The 27,324-nt window shown below is 43.4% G+C and overlaps 1 protein-coding gene across 1 annotated transcript; it reads left to right on the top strand.

The window, feature by feature from the left end:
* Positions 1 to 531: 531 nt before the first annotated feature.
* Positions 532 to 18,676, top strand: stk33 (serine/threonine kinase 33; the record flags this gene model as incomplete). Its single annotated transcript, XM_084001527.1, has 14 exons — positions 532 to 588; positions 2,460 to 2,570; positions 3,135 to 3,248; positions 3,379 to 3,483; positions 3,656 to 3,794; positions 14,588 to 14,673; positions 15,263 to 15,347; positions 15,934 to 16,009; positions 16,092 to 16,204; positions 16,340 to 16,425; positions 16,516 to 16,588; positions 17,176 to 17,350; positions 17,970 to 18,120; positions 18,488 to 18,676. The coding sequence occupies 14 exons, from the start codon at positions 532 to 534 to the stop codon at positions 18,674 to 18,676; spliced, it is 1,560 nt and encodes a 519-aa protein (XP_083857653.1).
* Between the last annotated feature and the right edge of the window lie 8,648 nt (positions 18,677 to 27,324).

The raw sequence follows: 27,324 nt of genomic DNA, 5'->3' as shown, positions 1-27,324 counted from the left end.
TGATTTTGTGTGCTCGGTTCTCCGACAGTGTCCCCCACACTCCCAGTCATTAGGTACTTTGTGTATTTATTCACTCAGTAGAGTAAAGAAACAGAAATTGCTGTCTGACAGAATGATGGAGAAATGAGGCAAGTATGGGCTTGACTTGTGATGAACCGTCAGCTCTAATTACCTCCTGGTGAAACTGGAGATGAGGCAAATTCAATGTAAGAGGTGGACGTCGGCCTGTCTCCTTGGAGCTGCTGTGTGTGTACTGATGTTTGCTCATCTTTCAGGGCGTCTGTGTGTGAACAAAGACCATTACGTTTTTGACATTGGTCATTTGTGCCGTCAACTCCAATTTAGTCATTATTTGACCTAGTTAATATTATATATTTATTCTTTGACTAGTCCTCAATCCGTGTCGAGCTGGAATAAGAGATCCACTCAGTGAATTTGCTAATACTGTAACACTTGACTTTATCAAGACTCATTCAACACCTGGTCACATTTCACACAATGTTCTGGTACATGACAGATAATTGAGCCATAATGGAGGGCATCTTAGGTGCACTGGTGGCACAGAGGCACAACCTGTACCCACCACTGGTGAGAGGTTTGAATCCTGATTGTATTTTCAACAATGTGGTCATGCAACAAATTCATTTTTGGACACATTATAGAGTTGTCAATGCATCTACAGTACATGTACGACTCCTGGAAACTCAACCAAAGAGTGGTGGGATTTAGTAAGTAGTAGTAAGTTTGTTACAGCCGGATTTGTTGGTTCTGTCAGTGGCGTTTATATATTTTTGTTTCAAACTTGGCAGCAGAAGCAGTGGTGCCATGTGTTGATCAGGGTTCAAATAGTTGCAATTCTTGGGTGCATCCAGGCCCAGATCTGATCATGTCAGGGTTAATCTTCCACCTCCATCTCCTCCAGTCCTCGGTTTGAGTGGTGAGCGGTCAGGTGCAGTGAAAAAGTTTTAAGTTATTAAGTTTAGGGGAAAAAAAGGAAAAGAAAACAACAAAACAAAATGAAAAACAAGTAAGTAATTTATTTTGTGCTCTGACCTGTAGTTTGACCCGCAGTCTAAGAAACACAAGTCTAGAGATTGCAGACAGACAAACCCAGGCTTAAAGCAATTGAAGACCTGTGTCCGTGAGTGACCCACTTTAAGGCCGGGCTACTTGGCCCGACCTGACCCTGATATCTCATTTCCTTTGAATCAGGGATCTGGGGCTAAGGACCAGACACCTCTGTCTTGGAAACACATGAGGCGCACACAGGACCCTCCTCCTCCGGTTACAGTCCCCAGTGATACACTCATCACATGCCTCTGTCCTCCGCAAATGAGCTGTGATTGAGGTGATTGGAACTTCCAGAGGCTGTCACAATCATTTTGATTGGAGAATAGACAGGAGATAATGGGAGAGACAGGCCTGTTATGAGAGCCCTGTCAGGGCTAAAATAATGCATCGGAGTGAAGAGGTTAAAGACACCGTTTCCTTGTTAATAATTAATTGCTGTGCGTGTGGTGGATCCACTTCATCGCTCCCAGTCATCACTTGATAATTGCTTTACATTTAATTTGGCTTTAGAGACTGTTTTTCAAGCTGGGTAAATTGTGCTTAAACTTAATATGGGCTCAGACAGAGACAGCGGTTTGGTCATAAACCACTGATAAAAGAAGGGACAAGTTAGAATAAGTAAAGTAGTAAAGACTCACAGAGCCTTTACAAGTGTGTACTTCTTCAAGTGTAGACTTTTTTTTTTTTTAATTCAGTCTTCAGAAACTAAATTAAAAATAATATCTATAATACTGGTAAAATAACCTTCAACAAGAATTGTGTTAATTACATAATGCTTGAGAATACTTGTGTTAACCTCTCAGTCCTGAGGCAATTAGTCAAATGACAGATAATGGAGCATTCGCATGATAATTGACAATATATTATAGTAGGCCTACTCTTGTAAGTCATTTTAATGTCAAAAATCTCAAATGTCAGAATGTGCTGCTTCTTTCTGTTTCATGTCGTACTGTTGGAAATGTAATGTCTTTGGGTTTTGGACTTTTACATGCAGTGGTGATGGTGTACAGTGAGTGCAATCTAGTATCCATAATTAGGCATGATGGTGAACTGGGTCATGAAAGAATGAGAAAACCTACAGTTGAAGTGTCTTTTGTCTTGGCCGACTAGGTAATGCTTGGATGATCAATGTGTTTTTTTTTAAGGTTGTGCATGGACTTTTGGTAATCAGTAGTCAATGTAAAGTGATAGTCATATCTTTTGTCTGTAATAAACACAACATTTTAAGAAATCCCACTCCATGACTTCATTAAAAACAATATTGAACAGATTTTTCCATCGAAACTGTCAAAGAAATGCATTTATTTTGTCACGGACAGCCTTATTATCTCATGACTTGATGAGGAATTTCAAGGCGATAATGACTGCCCTCTCCCTTCCATCTCTAGATGACAGAAGCAGATGTTAGTGGATTAGACAAGGTGTCCCCGAGGACCAACAGGGACACAGCGGAGAGGGAGGTGCCTGTCAAACGCCTGGAGAATGATGCTAAGCTCAGGGTAAGGAGCCCCTCTATACACTACATGATCCCATTACAGTCCTGTGTTGTGCTGTGGGACCACCAGTGAAGAAGTCACACATAGTCACTGGTGACCTCTATAGTTCCCTCTATCTGCACCAGAAGGGGATCAAACTTCACTTTGCTGCTGTATAGCCCCCCCCTCCTCTCTTCACGAGGGAATTTGACTGCTCCCTTTGCCAAATTCGAAACAGCCAGTGCTCAGCCTTGCATGCACACAGATAATGATCAAGTTAATTAGACCTGAGATTGAAGGAACTGCAGCAGCAACTTAATCATTTGTAACTTGATTAGAAATACTATATTCTGCAACTCCAGGGACCAGAAGCTTTCAGGTTTTTTTTTTCCAGAGCGCCTGAAATTAGGATGTACTTCGGATTTCAGGTCTTGAGCGAAGACATAATGTTTTTGTAATCTAAAACAGTGGAATGATCCTAAAGTCCTAAACACAAGCTCAAGGGAAATCCTCTGCTGTCTCTGACTGACAGGAGCAGGTGTAGTTTACAAATGTAGTAAAGTTGCCTTTCTTTCCTATCCCCCATAGGAAATTTATGAATTTGGAAGAAAATTGGGTCAAGGTAGCTTCGGAGTTGTTTATGAAGCAACCCACATTGGGACACAGACAAAGTGGGCTATAAAGGAGGTTTGCAGACCAGCGGTGAGTACATTTGGCGTCCCCGTGGCGAGTCTGTTTTTTAGCGTGATAAGAAGTTGTTCTAATAAGAGAGAGTTTACCGTTGGGCCGTAACTGTGCTGAAACTCCATCAGCTGACCTTCTGTCACTTCAGGCAGGAAGTTGGAAAGTCGAGATGCTGGAGCATGAAATAAACATTCTCAAACAAGTGAATCACAACAACATAATACATCTAAAGGAAGTCTATGACACGCCCAAGGTAAGCATCGCTGTCCTGAACCTCACAGACTAAGCCTATTTAAGAGAGTCGGCCGTGAGTGATGATATGACATATAATCTCCCATTACCGTGTGTCCTCTGCATAAATATTCCTGTTAAGCGCACGCAAATTGACTTTGTGGTTTGGATGCATTTTCTTTGTTTGTTTCTAGATGATGTATTTGGTTACTGAGCTGTGTGATGGAGGTGAACTGAGGCAGCTGCTGCACCGGAAAGGCTTCTTCACCGAGGACGAGACGAGGCACATCATCTGTAGCTTAGCTGACGCCGTCGCCTACCTTCACAAAAGAAGTAAAGTCACTCTGCAGGTTGACATTTTGATAGTATTAACAAAATGATCTAGAAAGAAACAAGTATCTTAAAATCTATTATTTCTGCTGCTGTGATGATATGGGTGTTAAATGGTATTGAACTTGTTGATGAGTTACTTCACATGCATCATATTCTCTCCTTAATTAAACTTGAGTGGTACTGGATAATGTTTTAGTCTGGGACATTTTAGATAAATACACCACTGGAATTAGAAATACTGTGCTTCACTTAGATTATTATTGGGCTACAGTGCCATTATTACACAGCTGTGTTGCCCTCTTTGACTCCATTGAGACTCCATGCCATTATAGCTCTCAGTCATTATAGAAGCATGGCTCATTTTGATAAAAGAGAAATAATAAACAACTGCCAGGAAACAACATAATAAACATTTTAATTAAATCTACGTGTTTCATTTGGAAAGGCCTTTTCCCCTTCTAATGGCGAAATCTGTGGTTAGAGGTAATTTAGGACACTGTCTGGCAATAAAGCATCATTACATGTGGCTAATGACTGATTTACAACAAACTAGGGAGCAATACTGATTAATAGGTGTGTTCTCTCATGGAAAGTCCCCTGTGCTAGTTTTCCTCACCTTGTTACAGAGACGTGATGCTAATGAGAAAACACTGTGTAACCCGGGTGCAGGAAGCAGTTTTTGGTTTCCCTTCTTTTCCGTTATCGCGGTATTACGTGAACTCCCGCAGCGTCACCAATCACGTGACGGGACACGGCCAATCAGAGTCGGGTATTAGTAAACGGAAGCCGACGTAACTTCCGGTTTCTTCCGGTCCAGCGATACGCGTCGGGTTCGTGCTGCAGGTGAGATGAATTGTTTGTATACTGAATTCTCGGCTCAAATTATAGTTTCTGCTCGCTAGTTCATATGACGGTCCTTTAACCACTTAGGAGTCGACCGCCGCTGGGTCCGCTGCGGGGTTCTGGGGGTTTTGGCCGCGCCGTCTGCACCCGAACTGGTGAGTGTTTGTGTGTAGCATGTTAGCTATGCTAGTGCTAAATGCTGTATGTGATGCTGATGTTAGCTTTTCGCTAGCGTTAGCTTTTCGCTAGCGGTTAGCTTTTGAGTGCTGCTAATTATTCAGTGCTGCTAGAGGGTTTGGGTGAATGTATTCATGTTTAAGGTGTCTGAATCATGATATTGATTAATGATGATAATTGTGTATGAATGTATATTTATTATGGACAGCTCAGCAAAAGTTGCCTGCATTTGTATTCATTTTGATTGATTGTTTGTTTAATGCACTTTACTTATTGGGTATTTTGTATTCATTTATTTATTAAGTATTTTGCATTTACTTGACTGTAGTTATTTAAATACTTATTCCACCATGAGTATCAGAGTTAAGTGTGCACATGAGATTTACTATTGCTCTGGCCCTGTTTGTGTAGGCCAGGTGGCAAAGGAGACGATGATGATATGATTGATGGCGAGCTACCCAAGAGAACAGTGACCAGCGATCTTCTTCCCCCCCAGTCCACTCTGCTCCTGCCGGGTCAGGGTAGGAGGCTCCTCGGAGTCAGCCAGTACCTACACCACACCTTCCCCACACACAAACCCCCACCTTCTGCCCCTATCACACATGCACATCCACTAATCTCAATCTGGCAACAAGGACTCAGACTTCGAGAACTCAGACTTTGGGGTGGGGCGCTGGCCGCGCGGAATAAAACCGGTGGAATTTCCTTTGATTTATTTTTGTAATTGAGTTGTTTATTTATTTTGGTTTACATACATATATATTTTCCTGAAGTTATATTTATAGTAACTTTGTGGTTTCATTATTTGTTTCTGAAATACATGGTACCTTTTCCTACGCAACTACCCCGTCTCTGTGTGTTTCCTTTACCCCATTCCTCCCTGAGCCGAGCTAACGTCTTCTGTGGATTCTAGCCTATTACTATCCTAACTATTATCAAATCTGGCCATTTATACATGCTACATATTTTGGCGAGCTAGCCAGGAGGAATTGGTAAAGTATTGGAACACACATTTATTAATTTTTTTGTTGTACAATAAGACCTATACATCATGGATATTTTTGGTAAATATGGGGTTAAGGTACCTAATGCAGTAATGGTTGAAGGCATGACAAATACTGAAACTGATGAAGAAGTCATTGATTTTCTGAAACAATATGGGTCCATTTCTAAAATGGTAACAATTGATGAACCAGACTCTTCGTTTGATAAAACACTCATTGTTGAATACAGTTCTGGTGCTGCGGTGCGTGGGTTGCAAAACATTTTACCATATTGGCACTATACGGGTGATCCAAGAGTAGCATATGAAATCTCGGATTTGTCGACGGTTTGTGCTGCGCAGGTAGGCAACGCTACAACAAAGTCTTACCTTGTGGAGTTGCAAACCATCGCGAAGCTCACTGGTAGGGATTTCGCGGAGGTTCTGAACAGTGCAATGTCTCAAATTGGTCACTCTGTCACTAAGCTGCAGCCTGTCCCAACCTCGGCGGAAGGGCCACGGGGAGATGAAGGGAAGCCACCACCACAGGATGCTTCATGCTCTGTGCCTGTGGCGGCACCATCAGCGGCAGCCTTCACTGTGCCCACCACCACCTTTCACAGCAGGAAGGAGGAGCCCACCGTTCAGTTCGTAACGCAGGCCAGACCTGGACCAGGACCAGGTACACCCACTATGGCCGCATATGAGATCAATCCCCCAGAAGTGCAGCGCTATGTTGTGGAGCACATCGTCAAGAGTGAAGGTAATGGCTCTCACCACTCAGCACAGAGACTCAGATCATTCTCTGGCAAAGTGCCACGGCCACAGAATGAGACAGACTATGATACATGGCGTTCCGGTGTGGATTTGCTGTTGCAGGATCCGTCAGTTTCTGATCTCCACCGCTCAAGGAGAATTTTTGACAGTCTGCTGCCCCCTGCTGCTGACATGATCAAGCACCTGCGACCTGACACACCACCAGCCATCTACCTGCAAACACTGGATTCTGCATATGGAACAGTGCAGGACGGAGATGAACTTTATGCAAAATTCATTGACACATTTCAAAATACTGGAGAGAAACCGTCGATGTACCTTCAAAGACTTCAAGTTGCACTGAACATGGTTGTGAAAAGAGGAGGGATCCTGGAAGCTGAGGTTAGTAGGCATCTCCTCAGTCAGTTTTGCAGAGGCTGCTGGAACGACGCTCTCATCACTCAGCTGCAACTCAAGCAACGGAAATTGAACCCACCTTCCTTCTCAGAACTGCTGCTCTTGCTCCGCACTGAGGAGGACGGCGAAGCTGCTAAAGCGCTGAGGATGAGGCAGCATCTGGGCCCCAGCAAGCCAAAAGCCAGCGCCCAAGCCCAGTATGCCGTCACCGACAGTGAAGAGAAAGGTGTGTGTGCTGCACTTACCACAATCACCCAGCAACTTACAAAGCAGCTGGCTGAGATCCAACGACAGCTTGCCACCTTAACCGCTGTGCAGGCAAGTCCATTGAGGCCTGCTGGTTCAAGAGCCACAAATGGCGGTGGATCAGGTGGAGGTCCAAGGGCTGGTAAGTCAAATGCTATGCTACCCGCTCGCAGCCAGCCTTCTGGACCAAAGCCTGGCTACTGTTTCCATTGTGGTGAAGATGGTCACATCAAACTCCAGTGCGACAATCCCCCGAATCCAGCGCTTGTTACGCGGAAAAGAAAAGAGTTTGCAGAGAGACAGCAAAGATGGCGACGTTCTCCAGATTCGACTCGGCATTTAAACTAACAGTGGTTCCTGTTAAGGGGCGAACAGGCACCATTGAGGACCAACAATGTCCCATGAACAAGGAAATTGTGGAGTGTGCAGAGCTGAACGAGTCTTCTCCCGACCTGTTGCACCTGCCTGTTGGGCTAGTGGGCTCACGGTGTACTGCGGTTGTGAACATTGCTGGCCAAGAGTGTCAATGCCTCTTGGACACCGGATCACAAGTAACAACTATCCCAGTATCATACTATAATCTGCACTTCTCGGACCAACCAGTCCAACCACTCCATGATCTGCTCCAGGTGGAAGGGGCAGCCGGTCAAGCTGTTCCATACCTCGGGTACGTTGAAACTGCCATAACATTTCCATCAAGCTTCCTGGGCACGGAGTATACAGTTTCCACCCTTGCTCTCGTCGTCCCTGATGTTCGACCAGACTTCCAGTCCCCTGTGTTGATCGGTATGAATACCCTCGAAGTGTTATATACGCAGTATTCAAGTATGCCCAATAACTTCCAGCCCACTTTACCTGGATATCGTGCAGTTTTGAAGCTGTTGCAGATTCGTCACCAGCATGGTCCCGAAGGAGTTATCAGACTAGCCAGTCAATTTCCTGTACTGATCCCTGCTGGCCACACTGTTGTTGTTGATGGGACAGCTGAAATCCCCACATCCTCTGCAGGCCAGAGTGTGATCATTGAACATCCCACGACCCCCCTGCCTGGTGGTCTTTGTGTTGTGACCTGTCTGATAACGCTTCAACCTCAGCCACTGAGATCTGTCCCTGTCATCCTGCGTAATACATCTGAGCAAGATGTTTTTGTCCCTCGTAGTAGTGTCATCGCTGATGTGGGCCCATCCCTGTGTATCCTGTCGCACCACGTCCCCAGTCCCCAGTCCCCCGTATCAGGGAACCATCCCAGACCCACTTTGGAGTATGATTTTGGGGATTCCCCCATTTCAGAGGAATGGAAGATGCGTGTCACGCACAGACTTAATGAACTTCCTGAGGTTTTCTCGCATCACAGCCTGGACTTCGGATGCACTGACAAGGTGAGGCATTCCATAAAACTCCACGACGAGACTCCATTTAAACATCGTGCTCGACCAGTTCACCCGCATGACATCGAAGCTGTCAGGAGTCATCTGCGGGACCTGCTTGACTCTGGGGTGATTCGGGAGTCGGAGTCGCCGTTCTCCTCACCCATCGTGGTTGTCCGGAAGAAGAATAATGATGTGCGTCTTTGTATCGATTACAGAAAACTGAATCTCCAGACCGTCAAGGACGCTTACGCACTTCCCAACCTGGAGGAGTCGTTTTCCGCGTTGACGGGTTCCCGGTGGTTCAGTGTATTGGACTTGAAATCTGGATACTATCAAATCGAAATGAGTGAAGCAGACAAGCCCAAGACAGCCTTTGTGACACCTCTTGGATTCTGGGAGTTTAACAGGATGCCGCAAGGTGTTACGAATGCTCCCAGCACCTTCCAACGTCTGATGGAAAAATGCATGGGCGATCTGAACCTGAAGGAAGTGCTTGTTTTTATCGACGACCTGATAATATTCTCGGATACCCTGGAAGAGCATGAACGGCGGCTACTGAGAGTTTTACACAAGTTGAAGGAGTTCGGTCTCAAACTGTCTCCTGAAAAGTGTAAATTCTTCCAGACATCGGTACGTTACTTGGGTCATGTGGTGTCTGAGAAAGGAGTGGAGACAGACCCAGAAAAGGTCAACGCCCTAAAATCCTGGCCAGTTCCTACCAACCTGAAAGAATTGAGGTCTTTTCTGGGATTTGCAGGGTATTACCGACGCTTCATCAGGGATTATGCTGCCCTGGCTAAACCGCTCAACCAGCTCACTCGAGGTTATGCACCCACTCGAAGATCTACCAAAGTCGTTGCCTCCAACAAAGCAAACATTCTCCATCCCAAAATGCAGTTTGGGGAGCGATGGACTCAGCAGTGCCAGCAAGCTTTTGAGGCACTGGTTGAAAAGCTCACTTCTGCTCCTGTTCTTGGGTTTGCCAACCCAAAGCAGCCCTATATCCTCCATACTGACGCCAGTACTACGGGATTAGGTGCTGCTTTGTACCAGGAACAGGAGGGGAGGTTGAGGGTAATAGCCTACGCCAGCCGAGGTTTGACAACGAGCGAAACCAGGTACCCAGCACACAAATTGGAGTTCCTGGCATTGAAATGGTCGGTTACAGAAAAGTTCCATGATTACTTGTACGGAGCCACATTCACTGTTGTCACCGATAATAACCCCTTGACGTACATTCTCACAACAGCCAAGTTGGACGCCACCAGTCATCGATGGTTAGCTGGCCTTTCAACATTCTCCTTCAAGTTGCAATACCGTGCCGGCAGCCAGAACACAGACGCCGATGCACTGTCGCGTCGGCCGCATGACAGCTCTTCTGATGATGATCTTCTCCAGAAAGAACAGGATCTGATCCACCAGTTCACTCATCAACACCTTATTGAACCTGGTGGTGTGGAGGAAGTTGCACCTGACATAGTGGAAGCCATCTGCCAGAGTTGCCAGGTGCGAACCCACCTCTCATCTGATCCAGCTGGGACCTGTTTCACGCTGGTGGAGTCTTTGTCGGCCTCCGTGGGCGCCATTCCGGAGGGCTACGCCACAGAGACCCAACACGGTTTGCCAGTCATCTCATCTCTGTCTCCGTTGGACCTCAAGGACAAACAGAGGTCAGATCCCAGCATTCGAGAAGTCATTCACCAGATGGAGACGGGTGAGAAAGTTCCCCCAACGATGAGGCATGAACTTCCTGAAGTTGCTCTTCTTCTCAGAGAGTGGAACCGTCTTGAACTTTGTGATGGTGTTTTGTATCGAAGACGGCAGGATGATGAGCAAGTTTCATTCCAGCTGGTTTTGCCAAGAGAGCTACGGCAGACAGTCTTGACGTCTCTCCACAACGACATGGGTCATCTAGGGATCGAACGGACACTCGATCTCACACGGACCCGATTCTTCTGGCCGCGAATGGCTGCTGATGTGGAGGCTAAAGTCAAGACTTGTGAACGTTGTGTTCGGCGGAAAGCCTTACCTGAGAAAGCTGCTCCGTTGGTTAACATCAGGACCACTCGTCCATTGGAACTGCTTTGTATGGATTTCCTGTCCCTAGAACCAGACACCAGCAACACAAAAGACATTCTAGTTCTTACGGATCACTTTACCAAGTTTGCTGTGGCCATGCCAACGGCCAATCAAAAGGCAAAGACTGTAGCCAAGTGTCTGTGGGAACAGTTTATTGTGTATTACGGTATTCCAGAACGTCTTCATACAGACCAAGGACCAGACTTTGAATCCCGGCTGATCAAAGAACTCTGTGAATTTACTGGCACTAAGAAGACACATACTACACCGTACCATCCTCGTGGTAATCCTGTGGAACGCTTCAACCGGACTCTCCTGAGCATGTTGGGAACGTTGGAGCACAAGCAGAAGTCAAAGTGGAAAGAGTATGTGAAGCCTTTAGTGCATGCATACAATTGCACTCGCAACGAGGTCACCGGGTTTACCCCCTACGAGCTGATGTTTGGCAGATCGCCTCGGCTTCCTGTGGATCTGGCGTTTGGGTTACCAGTGTCAACACCTCAGACTCCCTCACACAGCCAATATGTCCAGAGTCTACGGTCAAGATTACAGGAGGGTTATCAGCTCGCTGCAAAGAATTCTGTGCGGTCCATGGAGAGGAACAAAGCCCGCTTTGACAAGCGTGTGATACCATCTGCCCTGGAGGAGGGGGATAGAGTGTTGGTGCGCAATGTGAGACTTCGCGGAAAACACAAGCTTGAAGATAAGTGGGAGCGTGAGGTTTATGTTGTTGTCAAGCGTGCTGGGGATCTCCCAGTTTATACGGTCCGTCCGGAAAATGACATGAACAGAGCTACTCGGACTCTCCACAGGGATCTCCTCCTGCCGTGTGGTTTTCTCTCGGCTAGTGTTGAAGATGAGGCATCAGTTCCTGTTCCGGTCCACCGACCTCGAACCCGCAGTCAACCACAAACTGACATGGATGTCCTTGAAGGTCTGGTGGATGAGGAAACTGATGAGCTCCTGTCTCCGCCTGTCTGTCAGCCTGCTCGATTCAGTGTAGTCCACCTACCTGCAGCTGAGCGTGTAGCAGATTCTGCCAGTGATGCGCCTGCTTCATCTCCAAGCAGTTCAGATTCCGCGTGTCCTCTGCTACTTGCTGCTCCTGTTACCCCCGACTCTTCAACTCCTCACTTACCTGTAGTGGAAGAGGGTTCTCCAGCAGCTGAAGTGGAGCTATCCTGTGGACCTGTGGATGAAAGTTTACCTGTGGAAGGAAATCTAACTGAGAATCATGATGTAATCCAACCAGATGAGCCTGAGAATCATGACCCTCGGAGTGACCAAGGTGAGACATGCACTCAACAGGTTGAGATGACTCCTGATCAAAGCGTTGTTGACGGAGGTAGTGTACAGTCCGAAGCTGCCACGTTAAGACGTTCCACTCGTCATCGACAGCCGCCTGAGCGACTCCAATATTCTGCCTTAGGCACTCCGCTTGTTTCTGTTGTTCAGTCCCTTTTTCAGGGGTTAGCAAATGCCTTGAGTCCCGCACCTGCAGCGGACGCTCATCCTGTGCCTCGTGTTTTCGTTCTGTAGCATGCACCGGGACGTGCATGGTTTAAAGGGGGGAGGGTGTAACCCGGGTGCAGGAAGCAGTTTTTGGTTTCCCTTCTTTTCCGTTATCGCGGTATTACGTGAACTCCCGCAGCGTCACCAATCACGTGACGGGACACGGCCAATCAGAGTCGGGTATTAGTAAACGGAAGCCGACGTAACTTCCGGTTTCTTCCGGTCCAGCGATACGCGTCGGGTTCGTGCTGCAGGTGAGATGAATTGTTTGTATACTGAATTCTCGGCTCAAATTATAGTTTCTGCTCGCTAGTTCATATGACGGTCCTTTAACCACTTAGGAGTCGACCGCCGCTGGGTCCGCTGCGGGGTTCTGGGGGTTTTGGCCGCGCCGTCTGCACCCGAACTGGTGAGTGTTTGTGTGTAGCATGTTAGCTATGCTAGTGCTAAATGCTGTATGTGATGCTGATGTTAGCTTTTCGCTAGCGTTAGCTTTTCGCTAGCGGTTAGCTTTTGAGTGCTGCTAATTATTCAGTGCTGCTAGAGGGTTTGGGTGAATGTATTCATGTTTAAGGTGTCTGAATCATGATATTGATTAATGATGATAATTGTGTATGAATGTATATTTATTATGGACAGCTCAGCAAAAGTTGCCTGCATTTGTATTCATTTTGATTGATTGTTTGTTTAATGCACTTTACTTATTGGGTATTTTGTATTCATTTATTTATTAAGTATTTTGCATTTACTTGACTGTAGTTATTTAAATACTTATTCCACCATGAGTATCAGAGTTAAGTGTGCACATGAGATTTACTATTGCTCTGGCCCTGTTTGTGTAGGCCAGGTGGCAAAGGAGACGATGATGATATGATTGATGGCGAGCTACCCAAGAGAACAGTGACCAGCGATCTTCTTCCCCCCCAGTCCACTCTGCTCCTGCCGGGTCAGGGTAGGAGGCTCCTCGGAGTCAGCCAGTACCTACACCACACCTTCCCCACACACAAACCCCCACCTTCTGCCCCTATCACACATGCACATCCACTAATCTCAATCTGGCAACAAGGACTCAGACTTCGAGAACTCAGACTTTGGGGTGGGGCGCTGGCCGCGCGGAATAAAACCGGTGGAATTTCCTTTGATTTATTTTTGTAATTGAGTTGTTTATTTATTTTGGTTTACATACATATATATTTTCCTGAAGTTATATTTATAGTAACTTTGTGGTTTCATTATTTGTTTCTGAAATACATGGTACCTTTTCCTACGCAACTACCCCGTCTCTGTGTGTTTCCTTTACCCCATTCCTCCCTGAGCCGAGCTAACGTCTTCTGTGGATTCTAGCCTATTACTATCCTAACTATTATCAAATCTGGCCATTTATACATGCTACAACTGCCTTCTCTTTCTCTTTTTGTCACTTTGTCAGCCTCCGTTGTTAGTCTTAGCTGCACTTTGTTTGTACTCGGCGGTATTTTGAGCTTTAACACAGCTTCAACACACCTGCTGGTAACAACATAGTAAATTTTGCCTGTTCATTTAACTAGTAACACTGCAGATCCAACTGTTTTATTAAATAAGAAAAACTATTTATTGGTAAGTAACCAGGATAATGATTACTGAAACACAATGCACCAATGATGGTGTAGTATTTAGCAACTATAATGTGTTTTCCTCTCATTATTATTTCATTAAATAACTAAAAGAAATGCAAAACGGTTAAATAAGCACTTGTTATTTAGTTTGTATAATTACCAAATAACCTTGACAAATATGAAAGCTGCAGCATTGGATGAAAAAAAATTCAGAAGCTGGCTGTATTCACACCAGTTGGTCTCACTTACCTTTCACACACCATCAACCCTGTTGTGTTATATATTTGGTTGCTTAAACCAGTGCAGTGAAAAGAACTGCCCAGGGCAAATTGTATTTTTCCTCCTGCCTTCTCTCACTCCACCAAGTTTTGTTAACAATGCCCTTCATCCTGGAACTACTGTAAGCAAAAATAAACAGATCACTGTGTCTGTGTGTGTTTGACACATAGCTGGTTCAAAATGACATGTATTTTCTAAAGATGTAAGACCTGCCATGTTGTCATGAGTAAGTAAGTTTGGAGCTGTGTTGTTTTAGCCACCTGATAAATGTAAATCCAACATTCACTCTCTTTTAACTCTGTTTTGGCCTCTACCAGCTTCTGGAAGAAATACTATATGACATCTTGTCCAAGACGACTGTAGAGTTTGTGATATTCTTACTATTACGAGCAACTCCATTTCCGCTCATTTGATCCATCTTGTTATAATGTTGTTATAATCCTGAATGAATATTGATCCAAAAAGCCAACTGAGTAAATCCAGCTGTCACTCACACCAATGTTAAACTCATGATGTCTGTCTCCTTGTATCTGACAGATATAGTCCACCGCGACCTAAAACTTGAGAACATCCTTGTGAAGAATTCTCCTGATGCTGATGATAATGAAAGGATTAATATCAAGGTAAGGTGGTGAAACTTTCTATCGGTCCTTGTTGTCCATTCTACAAGACCACGATGGGCACTTTTTTCCTTTCATTTCCTCTATATTTAGCAGCTTTAAATACTCATCTCATTATGACAGACTCCCTCTGGTCTTCCTTTGTATTACACACCTTCACAAAGAAAAGACCTTAAAACGAATCACCAGCTGAGCACAGCATGTTTTGTGCATTGACAACGAGCCAGCCAAAGCAAATACTTGTTGTATGAGCTAAAACAAGACTTGACCACAGCATAAACACCCCTGTCTCTTTCTGCATAGACACTCACACTGTACATTCTGTGAGAAATCGTCTATCACAGCGGTTAGTCCTCTCTTCTGGATGTCTTGCTCTTGTGATGATGTGATACCTCTTTGTAAATACAAGGAGCTGCACAGCTTTAACATCTGTGTAGCTATTTGTGTGAAAAGTCAAGGGTCATTGTTTGCTCTCAAGCATTGTGTTTCTGTCAAAGAGGCCTGAGACACAGAATTTAGTACAGGCTCTGTCAGCGCATCTACATCATGTTTATTTCTATCACCTTTTCCTTAAGTGCTTTTCTCTGCCTAGGTGACGGACTTTGGATTATCAGTGAGGACCGGTGTGGGGATTGAGAACATAATGACGGAGCCCTGCGGGACTCTGGGCTATATGGGTATGACACCACATTTTTGATTCTACCATGGAGAGCAGCCAATGTGAGACATTTAAAATCCGACACATGGTGATTTGATATGCAGTCAGCGTAATTTTGTTTTTCTACACACATGCACTTATAAAGACTCACTACATGGTGCTATGGAGTCTGTAGAGCAAGCTAGCTACGATATGGCATCATTTGGTTTCATGTTATTCCACTGATGAACAATTTGTGGAGGTAATGTGCCAAAAAATGTAATAATGCACAAGGAAAGAAGGGAAAACACAGACTAGCTAATGGCAACATGGATATGCAAAACATTTCTCAAAATTTTGCAGCCAGTACTGTTCTAACTTGCAGTCTTTTCCACCTCCATTTTTATTTGTGCATTATCTTCTTTGGTCCCTTTATTCCACCAACTGTGGACACCCTTACCACCCTGGGAATCAACAAAATGATGCAAACATGTTTGATTTATGTACTGGAACACTGATCACATGCATCAGTGGTAGTCAAAATCAGTTTAAACCAGTCAATTTTATCCTAGAAATGTCCAGATCTTGGATAAAAGTTAAGTCTCACATTTGTATGTGTATTTCAGCACCTGAAATGATGAGCGGTCACGGTTACAGCCTGTGGTGTGATTTGTGGAGCATAGGAATCGTTATGTATATGTTGTAAGTAGATACACATACATATATTTATACACACACGTACACGTACTGTGACTAGATGTGCCTGAGCCGTGTGTCCTTGCAGGTTGTGTGGAGAGTCTCCATTTGTGTCCAGAAAAAAGACAAAACTAATTGATGAGATCATGAGCAAAGAAATCACATTTACTCAACCCATCTGGGCCGAAGTCAGTGACTCAGGTGACACTTAATCTCCTCTCTCATTCATAAATAAATGTAATAATTGTAATCCCTCTTCAGTGATATACACATTGGATACATGCCGTTTATCTGTTCAGATTGTTACTAACAATCTCACTGGCTTTGTCTCAACAGCAAAAACTGTCGTGATGTGCCTCCTGAACCCGAACCCAGCCGACCGCATGTCCGCCGACCAGCTACTAAACAACCCATGGATTACAGTAAGGCGCCGACTCCACCCGCCCGCCGCATTCATAAACTTTACCAAATGAGTCACATGAGGAGCTCTTACTGGGTGCTTTGTTCAACAGGGTGACACTAATGTGCCTGTTATAGAGTCCAATGCGATGGATATGATGCGCAACCAGCTGGAAGAGAAGGAGAGTAAGGCAATGATGATGATTTATTTTACATCAAATAACATAATCCAGGTCACAGTTTGATAACATGCTGTTTGACAAGGTGTTCTGCTGTATGAAAATCATGAAGAGGAAGCAAAAAAAGAAAAAAAAATCATCTTAAAAGTTTTGTTTTTTAAGTTTTAAGTCTCTTGAACTCACGGTTGGTTTCAGTTCAGGAGTGTGAGTTAACTGTAAATGTAGCATGAAGCGTTAGTGGTGTTGCTGCGATTGGCTTCAGTTTTATTTGCTTATTTCTCCTTAACTGCTGAACTGCTAAAATACTATAATTGAGATGTCCTGATATATAATTTTAACAGATACCAACCAGCCAATTGGAAACATTTTCTTTCACGCAGTGCACACAGAACTGTTGAATATACCAGTGTTACTAAATGAGGTCAAATTATTAAAACCAACACAGCGACCAATTTTTATGCACATAAATATATGGGATTTGATTATTACAGTGGAGTGCACAGAGGCAGAGAGTGGGGATGGAGGGAGAGAGTGGTAAACCGAAGCCACGTGGGATTATTCGATGTTGATGTTATTTAAAATTATCCACAATAGGAGAAAAGACTCTGGAGGACTTGTCCCTTGCCTCCTCTCAGGACACCCAGACCCCGCCCCCGGTCCCAAGTGCAGCTTCGCCAGAAACAGACGGTAACCACAAGAGCCCTGCTAAAGTTGGCCCTGAAAAAGACGGCAGCCTCTGTGGACCCTCCACATCCACCAAGACGGTACTGTATCTGGTCTAGTCTCTACTTATATAGCACTTATTAAAGCAGAAGTAAGTGGAATATTTGTGTTAATATAAGTCTTAAATAGTTATATCTTCCGACAGCAATCACTTCTATAGAGTGTTTGGTCTGAAACACGGGTCTGTCAGTCACTCTGCTCTGCTGTAAGCCGAGGAGAAAACTTTCCTTGTATCCTACAACCTTTATCCAATGAGGAGAGAGAACGGCATAAAGGGGCGGTCCTCTCTGTGTGTGCAGCCAAGGGACGCGCGTGAATGTGGTGACGTAGGGACGAGGGCGGGGACTGCTAACTCCATCGGTTGACAGAGAGTTAGCCAAAACGACCTGATCGCTTACTTCTGCTTTAAGCACTGTCTGAGGTTAACGTTACAGTATGTCTGGCAGTTGAGACAATTACTCATTCATGCTGTGCTCTCTAATGTTACCGTGTTGGTTTGTTTATGTATCATTAATGTCACTATCCATGTGGTTATAAGTAATTGTGGAACTCAAAAAAAAAAAAAAAAAAAGTACAGTAAAGTATGTTTGTATGTTTTGTAAAGTAAGTATGTACCTAGTTCTATAGGTCGGGCTTCATCTATAATGTATGGTCATGGAATCCAGGTACAGATCTCTCATGTTTCGCTTTGGGTTGCTCTTGTATGTTGGAATAAAGAGTAAAAACAGTGGGGTCGGCCTCCAGCAGGACAAACGCAGGAATGGCTTGGACACCTCAGGACTGTCTCAGACAACCATCACCACTACCACCACACAGGTTTGTGAGACCTTCTGCTACTTTGTCTGTTCAGTTCAATTTAATTTTATTCTTCAATTTAAGTTTTCTACTGGCACTTGACATACTTTGAAGTTTTACATTTTACAGGTTTTAAATTAAGAATCCTCAAACTACAAATATCTACTTTGCATTTTAAACAGAAACTTTCTCACCAAACAGCCACCATGTTTCTACATTACCATGCATATTACTTTTTATATTCAGCCGCCACTAGATGGTGCCAGATTTACCTAAAACAGAGGATGTCAGTGGAGGTGTAACCATGCAGCTGCTTTTTTTTTTCTTTCTACATGAATGTGATAGTTAATTCTGTCATGTAAGATGAATATGAATCGTATTCCTGCAGTCTCACGCCGGTGTGAAACCGACCGCACAGCAAAGCGCCAAGCAGCACAGGCCTCAGGAGAAGAAGGACCTCAGTAACTCACAGAAATCAGTCCCTGACCTCAGTAAGGCAGAGAACCAGAGAGCAAGGGCCGGGCCCCGCAAACCACCAGCCGGCTCCAAGACTCATAACCATTCAGAAGAAACCTAAAAGTAATGAGCCTCATGATCACGAGCTTAGGAGTGAGAGTTTGGAGAGAACACAAGACTAGATGTGGACTATATTTTATATTCACTCTATTTAATTCTGCTTATTTTATATTAATTTTGTGATTTAGCAATCAATCAAAAAATGTGAATGTTAACTACTGTGAATGGTGCAACCATTATGGTGATGACCAGAACTTAGGCAGTGATAGCAGTGTCAAATAAAAGGGCTTCACATGCAGGTGTGAAAATAGTACAAGGAGTCCAAGCGGCCGAGTGTCCAGCCTCAGCAGTTGTTCGTGCCAAAGGAAAGGCTCCTGCTCTGAGGTGTTCTCCTGGATGTGGTAACAAATGCTTATTGTTACACAGCCAACCATCTGAGCCAAATACAGACTCATACTTTTTTTTTTATAGTGGCCGGCAGACACAGAGATTTAAATGAGTTTGTCAGATATTACTGGTGGCATCTGATTGGAAGTTTTTATTATAAAGCAGTGGAATAAAAACAGCCACCCTGGAGATTTGTGCTCAGCAAGGCTCATTATTATAATTTAAAACTATTATTAAGTGATTTACTTACTCTTAGCAGTATATCTTCTCATTAATAATGTCATCTCCTCATTTAAATACACAGTGTATGCCTTTTCCTATAGGAAGTAATAGTCACTCGAAAATGATTAAATCTGTGAAGTAGTGAATGTTAATTTATCACAATGGGGAAAAAATAATAATTAGCTAGGTGTCAGCGATGTATTAATGTGGTTGGAGAATATCTTCAACAACAAATGTACAAATTAATTCCTTTAAAATTAGCATTTGTAGAAATGTGTGATTACAACTTGAAGCTGTTTTTGAATCAGTAATTTATTTTTGTAAGTAATGTGCCAAATATAATAAAACACAGAACTGTTTGCATATTCACATTCAGTTCAATTACAAAATATTTTGTATTGTTTTGTAATTACATGCTAAATGGCAGACAGTGCAGGAGATTGTACTGGTTATCATTTCACAACACCAAAGTGAGAATAGGGATTTTCTTCTTCTTTTTTTTCTGCTGTGACCTCTCAATTCCAAAAAACGCCCTATATGCAGTGACTGCACCCACTCAGTGTCAAAACAGAAAAACTGTCACACAGGCTGGTTACGCTCCATCTGAATGCAGAGGATTGGGACTGAGGGCAGCCACGGGTCTAATCTCATTTGGAGGCCATTGAAAGCAGTAGGAGCTACTTTGAGGGCACTGCCATTCAAACACAGGTTTTTTCCGCTGTAGAGAGAATAATCCCCAGCATAGATACAACATTAAAGTAGCCAAGCATAACACACAGAGGCTGAATTTCAAATTCACCCATTTGCATCTTGAAGTGAATGAGTGCCAACAATGGGGCCCTGTGTTCATACACAGGCTGTGTTTTAGTGGGTATGTGTAAATGTAGTGTGCGTTCATTGAAGCCGTTTTCAAAAGGTTTTTCTGCATTTCAAGGATGAGTCTTAAAAGTGTGGACACAGTATTTATTATTCTGTCCAGGTAAATATACCGGTGTTGGTTGATGTTTCTTGATGCGTAGAATAGATATGCAAAACTGTTTTTTCATTGTCACTAATTAGATTATTTCTTAAAACACAGACAGTTTGAGAAAATGGATGAATAACACGTGAATTGTCTTTGATTCAAGCTGCTTGCCAAAATGACTGCAACATTACTGCAACATTATTGACACACTGTATGCCCTGGGTTTACTCAGACTGGTATAAACAGCAGATGGAGCTGTAGCAAGTCGCTGAATTCATTTCCTGCAGTTAATCTGACAGGAGAGTGCTACCCTTAAAGCTTCCTACCTAGTTTTGTGCATGAAGATGTGTAATTAGAATTGATTGCTTGAGTCACTGCCCATTAAAATAGCAATGTCCATGTAATGTGTCACTAATTAATAAGTCGAATGGTTATGTCTTGATGGTCTGTTCCAACAAAATAAATGGTGAAGACGTGCGTTATTTTGGTGTTTGATTTTGTTTGTAGATAATTTGAGACACAAAAAACACACAGCAATTATTCACCTAGTGAGTTAAACCTCTTCTCCCTTTAGATCACCCCACTCCATTTGCATAAAGTCTGTTCAGATAACCTCATGTATGGCTAATTTTTGTCAGTAGAGGAGATGGGATTTCAAGCATATGGTCCTCATTGTCTTGAGCGAGACTTTTAATTAATTATGGGGGAAACAAAAAAAACTCTCCAAATTGATTTGTGCAAGCAGAATATGACCTAAAGCAAATTATAGCAGTGCTTGTACACGCCTCAGGGTAGAACAAATTCGAAGAGAGTGAAACACATCAAGAAAATATGGAAGAATGGGTTTCTTCATATATGATGACAGTGGGCTCAGATGCTGTTAAAACACTGTCAGTTCTTATTGCTGCAAGAAAACAGGAGCCTCCAGTTTTACTTTTACTCCTTTGGCCAAAACAAGAGAGAGAAGCGAATGGAAGGAAGGGAGGGAGGGGGACAGAGCGAAAGAAGCTGGTGGATAGGTTAGGGGCGTGAATTTGGGACAAAGCATGGAGGCAAAGGAAATTAGAAAATTCGCCGGGATGGAACAAGGGATGCGCCCCCCCCTAAAAAAAGCTTCCCCCCCTTTTCCTCCAGCAGTTCTCCTGACAGATGGGAGTAAGGGTGGGTGGGTTGACGGGCTGGAGGGATTAAAAAACTCTGCAGTCCCATTTTGGAGCCTGAAGAGAGTGTCACTCCTGCAAAGGTGGGGTGCAGAGAGGCACTTGTGGCGAGAGTCACGGGGCGTGTAAAGAGGGTGCACGCAGGCTAATGTCAAAAGAGGCAAGGATGCTTCCCGTCCCTCGATCCCCCCCCTCTGCGCCATCCACCTTTATCCACCGAGGAGCGAGGAGAGGGGGGCTTGCTAAGAGGGGAGGGTCCCTCTCAATAACCTTAATAGAGCTCCCTTTAATTAATCAGCTCATCTGCAGAGGCCCAATACCTGCAGCTGAACCTCCCTCCCCTCCCTCCACCCTCACCCCCAAACACAACATCCTCACACTGCTGCTGTGACATTGTGGTAATGAGGTAACACAGCTACAATGTCATGGAAATGTTGCGGAGACGTTATCTGTGGGAGCTCATCACACATGCTGATGTTCCTGATCCCCTTCAGTGTTTGTGTTGTGTGTGGAGATGCGTGTGTGTTCATGTATGCTGCTGCTGCTGCTGCTGCATCACGACACACACACACACACACACACTCCCACCAACCCCCCCACCCCACAAAATAACAGATACATATGGCCGAATGGCAGGATGAAACCATGATGCCTCTATTTCCACAGAAGAGAGGGTGGGTGGGTTGATGGGTGGGTGAGGTGGTGAGGTGGGGTGGGTTGGGGGGGGGGGGGGGGGGGGGGGGGCACGCCTCAAGTAAACATTCGAAACAGATGGCAATTTCAAAGCAAGCCTCATCAATCTTTGTTGACCCTACCCCTTTTTAAAACTACTCTTATTTGGGATATTTGCAATTATAATACATACTGTAAGCTCATTTGAATATCAAATTAATTACTGAACACACTGGAGTAAATACCTCTTTTATAAGTCCTTGTTAAAAGTGAAAAGTTCTTGACTACGGTTGGATGGCGTGTTAATTTACAGTGATATCTAATCCCAAGTTACTTCACATAAAAGGCATTACTATACATATTTTAATGGGGAGGTGGTTGTTTTCATGGCAATTTTCTGCTAGAGTACATTTTTAATTTATTCATATTTAATTTATTGGTCTCTGCATACCCGCTCAGTAAAACTAATCAACACCATGTATGGGCCTCTTAAAGCCACATCTCTCCTTGGCAGGCAGACAGGCAGCCTCTGCATTAGGATAAGCTCTCCTCTCTTGTGCACAGAGCTGGGTGAAATGCCCTGCATTCAGTTAAGCAGGAGGATACCACCTCCAAGGAGACTATTCACTTCTCACAAACAACCTTTTAATCAGATGGGGGAAGAGAAAAAAAGGGTAGAAAATGAAAAATGTGCCCAGCCTTGAATGATCCAAAACATTTCAATTCCTGCAGATAGTGACCACCATCACTGTCCGCTGGGGACAATGCCTTTAACCCCCCCGCTTTCGGTTGCTTCCTGCCCTCAGACGTCTCTGCCCTTGAATTGGTTTTATGGGGCTTTTTGCAGTCATTTAGCAAAGTATGACTGGAGTTCTTATCACCTGACTACACTATACACTCCAAATATCTATCGACCCATTGACACACCTTGAGGAGGGTCTGCACAACCTTACACATGGAAATGATTTCAATTAATTACCATTCCCCTTTGACAAGGCAGAGAAGAGGGGGGAAACAAAGGAGCCCAGACAACAGGAGCATTTCTCTGGTGTAATGTGCACCATGTGTAATGAGCAGCGGAAAGGTCATTTGACACATTTCTGCCAGAATGAATTCATTTATTTCAAGCACTTAATTCTGTAGTCACCTCATTGGTGCACGGCTTGGCAGTGCACTCAGAGGGTGCATTACCACAAGTGGAGGCTTAGTTTCCTCCCAACAGCCAGTGCTGACCACAGGTCTGTGGGAATGCCTGAAGAGCAGAGAGATAGTGAAATGGAGTGTGGGAGATCAAATCACCCCTTCTATCATAGGAAAATCGCCTCCATCACCTTCAGTGTAATTGGAGCATTCATTACAGTTCAGTAAAAATGCAGGTTGCCATTAGATGGGCAATTTAAAAGTAGGCTCCTGGAGAATGAGAGACTTGAGGGGTCATGATACGGGGTCACAGTCAAGTAAATAATGGGAATTGGTCCCATGAGGTTTGGAAAACCACAAAGCCCGTGGTCACGCACCAAAATACAACTCAGCGCAGGAAGAGAGGCAGGAATTCAATCATCAGACAGAAAATAAAATGCCCCCCTCGTGCCCTCTCAACAGCACAATAATTACAGTTAGAAAGGCAGAGTGTAATTTGCTGTCACATATTTACTCTAACCTGATGAGTTTAGAAAGTGTTGTGATGCTTGTGTGACAACTGGAAACGATTTTCTTATGTTAATCACTACGCTTCTATTAAAGATGTGGGGGAAATACTGTGGAGCTATGAGGGAATTAGATTGTATTTTCCACCCACAGAGATGCTGGTTCCTATACATAGTGTATAAGCTATAAAGAATAGTTCAGTCGATTATCAAGTTCAACAAGCACACGCCAACTCTTCATGAATGGAGTCTCGTAAAAGTTTAGACTAATGAGAGAAGTTTGAGTGGGGAGGATGTTGCCGTCAGCTGCCACTAGAGGCCTCAGTCCGGCTGAAAGTTGGACCACTTTGTTTTTTAAACTACTGTTTTGCTGCTGCTGCTGCTTATGTTTTGTACTTGTTTTCACTTTTCTCTGCAGGGAAAGATCTCACTGTAAGCAAAACCAGAAATATTAGGTTGATCAAAGGAAGCATATTTAATGTGTTTAGGTTTGAAAACACAGTTGTTACTTATGTTCTGAAGGTTATTTTCTAAAACTTTGTTCTAAACAAAGAAAGCACAACAATAGCTCATCGGCTTATGTGCCGTCGTGCTTTGCTAACTGCAAACATGCCTGAAGTCAATACTGATAACATGATTTTAGATTCTCTTTGAGAGATTTAACCACTCTCACAACAAATCTGGCTATTTATTTCTTTGTGAAGCCAACTAATGACCATGTTTTTGCAGGAGAAAATGCTTCTACATTAAATATGAATAAACACATCATGATGAAACAATTAAGCAATGGTCTACTGTGGAGCTGGTTTAAGTATTTGAATGTCTAAAAATCTGTAATAACAAAAACAAAGCTGTAGAGCGGTATTCACAAATGAGCTTTGCTTCTCAGCTGCAATTAGAGATTCTTGCATTGAGAAAACACACATGCCCTCTCTCGTCAAGACTAAACCTTCACGATTTATGAAATAAGATAATAATCAATCAGGGGTATGCTTACCTTTTGGAAGGGATGCCCAGGGGGTCACGCGGCCTTGGAGTCAGGAGCTCTCACACAGCATATGGGCTGCTTTCCTCTCAGCCCTTTTACCACTCAGGAGGCAGATTGGACTTCTCACTCTCAGCTACTTCGCATTATTGTCCATTATCACACCGTGGTCCATGTGTAAGGTGACAGTGGTGCTCTGATGGAGAGGCGACAGGGGGACCTAGACTGCAATAACATATTATTAGCTTTTTTCACAGCTCCACTGGGCTGGATTTACACTGGATATCCAGAGACCTCCGAGGGCAGCCCACTGTCACAGCGGCGTCCACCACCACAGCAATTGCCAGAGATACACAGGTGTGTGAGGACTGAATAGCCATGCACCCACGCAAGGCACACATGGGTCGCGTGTATGCACACTCACGGACACACCATACAGAGTGTGTTAGTAATCAGTGATAGGCCTTTTTCCAATTAGCCTCACTGTGCTGTCATTTTTGTGTGATATTGTGGTAATACTTGGTGAGCATGAAAACATATCTCCTGCCATAGATAGATAGATAGATAGATAGATAGATAGATAGATAGATAGATAGATAGATAGATAGATAGATAGATAGATAGATAGATAGATAGATAGATAGATAGATAGATAGATAGATAGATAGATAGGACTGGCAAAGTGCATTTAAATTCTGTCTGAGGTAGAGTGCAGCACATCTGCTGCTCCTGTTTAATGCGTGATGCTCTTGTCCTTGGTAATGTTAACAGTCTCCCTTGTGACTGATGCCTCTTGTCCCAGCCCTGTTTATAAAACAGTCAGAACTTCGTTAAGGGACAATAACATCAGCCAAGCTCAATTATGGTGACATTTTGCTGACGTGCAGATTGCCTCCCCTCAATCTTTTTTATGTAAAATACTGATGTGCCAGTCACATATGGATGGATGAACTTTGGGAGAATCAATGGTATTGATGAATCATAGATCATACAAGTCAACAAGACTGACAACGAGAGAGTGAATTCATTGCACGTGGAAATACAATATTAAATTGTAATCATAATCAGACAAAGTGAGTTATGTATAATCAATAGCACAATTATGATAGTACGCAGGACTTGTCTTTGCAATAGAGACAATAAGTGCATTCAAACACACTACACTGTATTGTGTTTACTACTACTACAGCACAACCTTGTGTAGATGTGTGTGTATTGATACAGATGTCCTTCAGACTCTCCATTGCATGCAGCATGTTTGCAAGAAAAACAATTACCATTATTGCCATGAATAGTTCATAACAATGGAAACTACCAGCTTTATTCTGAAATATGTCAGAAGGAGACAATCAAGGAAGGAAACACATCTATACACTTTGCAAGGTTGGAAGAACCATACCAAACCAATATGGTGGACTATAGGCTAAAATGACATAAATATATGTATTTCCTTATTGCGAAATCCAACTAAAATGTGGAGTTTACAATGCAAAATAAGTAATGTTGGTCCAACCTTGCAAAATGTATATGTATGTTTGTTTGTTTTTTTGGATAGAGGAAAAAAACACACATCTATTTACAACTTTACACTTGAAAATAATCTACAATGGCTCTAATATGGCATCATAAATTCCAGTAATCAAATAACATTTGATTGCCCTTTGATCTGCCTTGACATATGCTAAAAACTGACTTGTATTTCAGTGGTGTACCAAACTAGCAGCTTCATCTGATGTTGATGGTCTAGCAGCACTGGCAAAAGTAACAAAGAAATAAATTACAACAAGACCGAAATATAAAACACAGTTTTTTAAGCAATGTTCTTGGAATTATTATCTTAAATGAGCTTGGTTTTATTTCTGTCCTGGCTCCTTCCAAACTGGATGGGTCAGAAATCAGTGCATGTAGAGTTACAAGCTAAGTGCATCACCTAAAAATAAAGTAAATGTAGAGAGTTGGAAGCCTACAGTATGTGTTGGTGCAATAACTACGAGTATGATACTCTTTGACTAGAAGAGATGTTTTGAAGAGCTCCTTTTAGAGTAGAGGACATTTTAGGTTGTGGAAATAAATGACCAAACAGTGGAGGATGGACTGCATAAAACACATGGACCTATAGTTAATGTTTATCTATGGTGAGATTCAACATTAGTGGATGATCCTGCTGGGTCATTTTGTTGCACAAACATTAACAGATACATCTCTTGTCAGGTGCAACGACTTCACAATTCGCAGTACAACCAAAGTGCAATAAACTTGGTTACTCAGACAGAAATCTGTGCTTCAAATTTGCTCTGTATGTTATACTAAATGAGTCATGGAGTAATTATTGTTGAGTAGACACAGGCAAGGAGAGCGGAGGGAAGCCAGCCTTTGTAAAATGTGAGCTGACATGATGGTGTAGAGCAGCAAATCAAGAGAATATATTTGGGAGGTGGACAGATATGAAACTGTCAGGGCCTTGTAGGGCCTCAGCGAGGGCTGAAAACACAAACACACATTTAACATAAACACCTCTTACATTATAGCCTATTTTCTGTTAAGTTTGGTTCAGAAAGTAAAGGGTTACTGTAACAAACCATGAAAGTAGTTGTCGTTATGTCAAGGCAATGAAATGGTTAACTGGCTCACTCATTGGTTAGGACTTCATAAGTTCATAAGCCCCCACAGCAG

Source organism: Trachurus trachurus (assembly GCF_905171665.1).
Source record: "Trachurus trachurus genome assembly, chromosome: 3".
NCBI lineage: Eukaryota > Metazoa > Chordata > Actinopteri > Carangiformes > Carangidae > Trachurus > Trachurus trachurus.
This window is presented reverse-complemented; position numbering and strand designations above follow the sequence as displayed.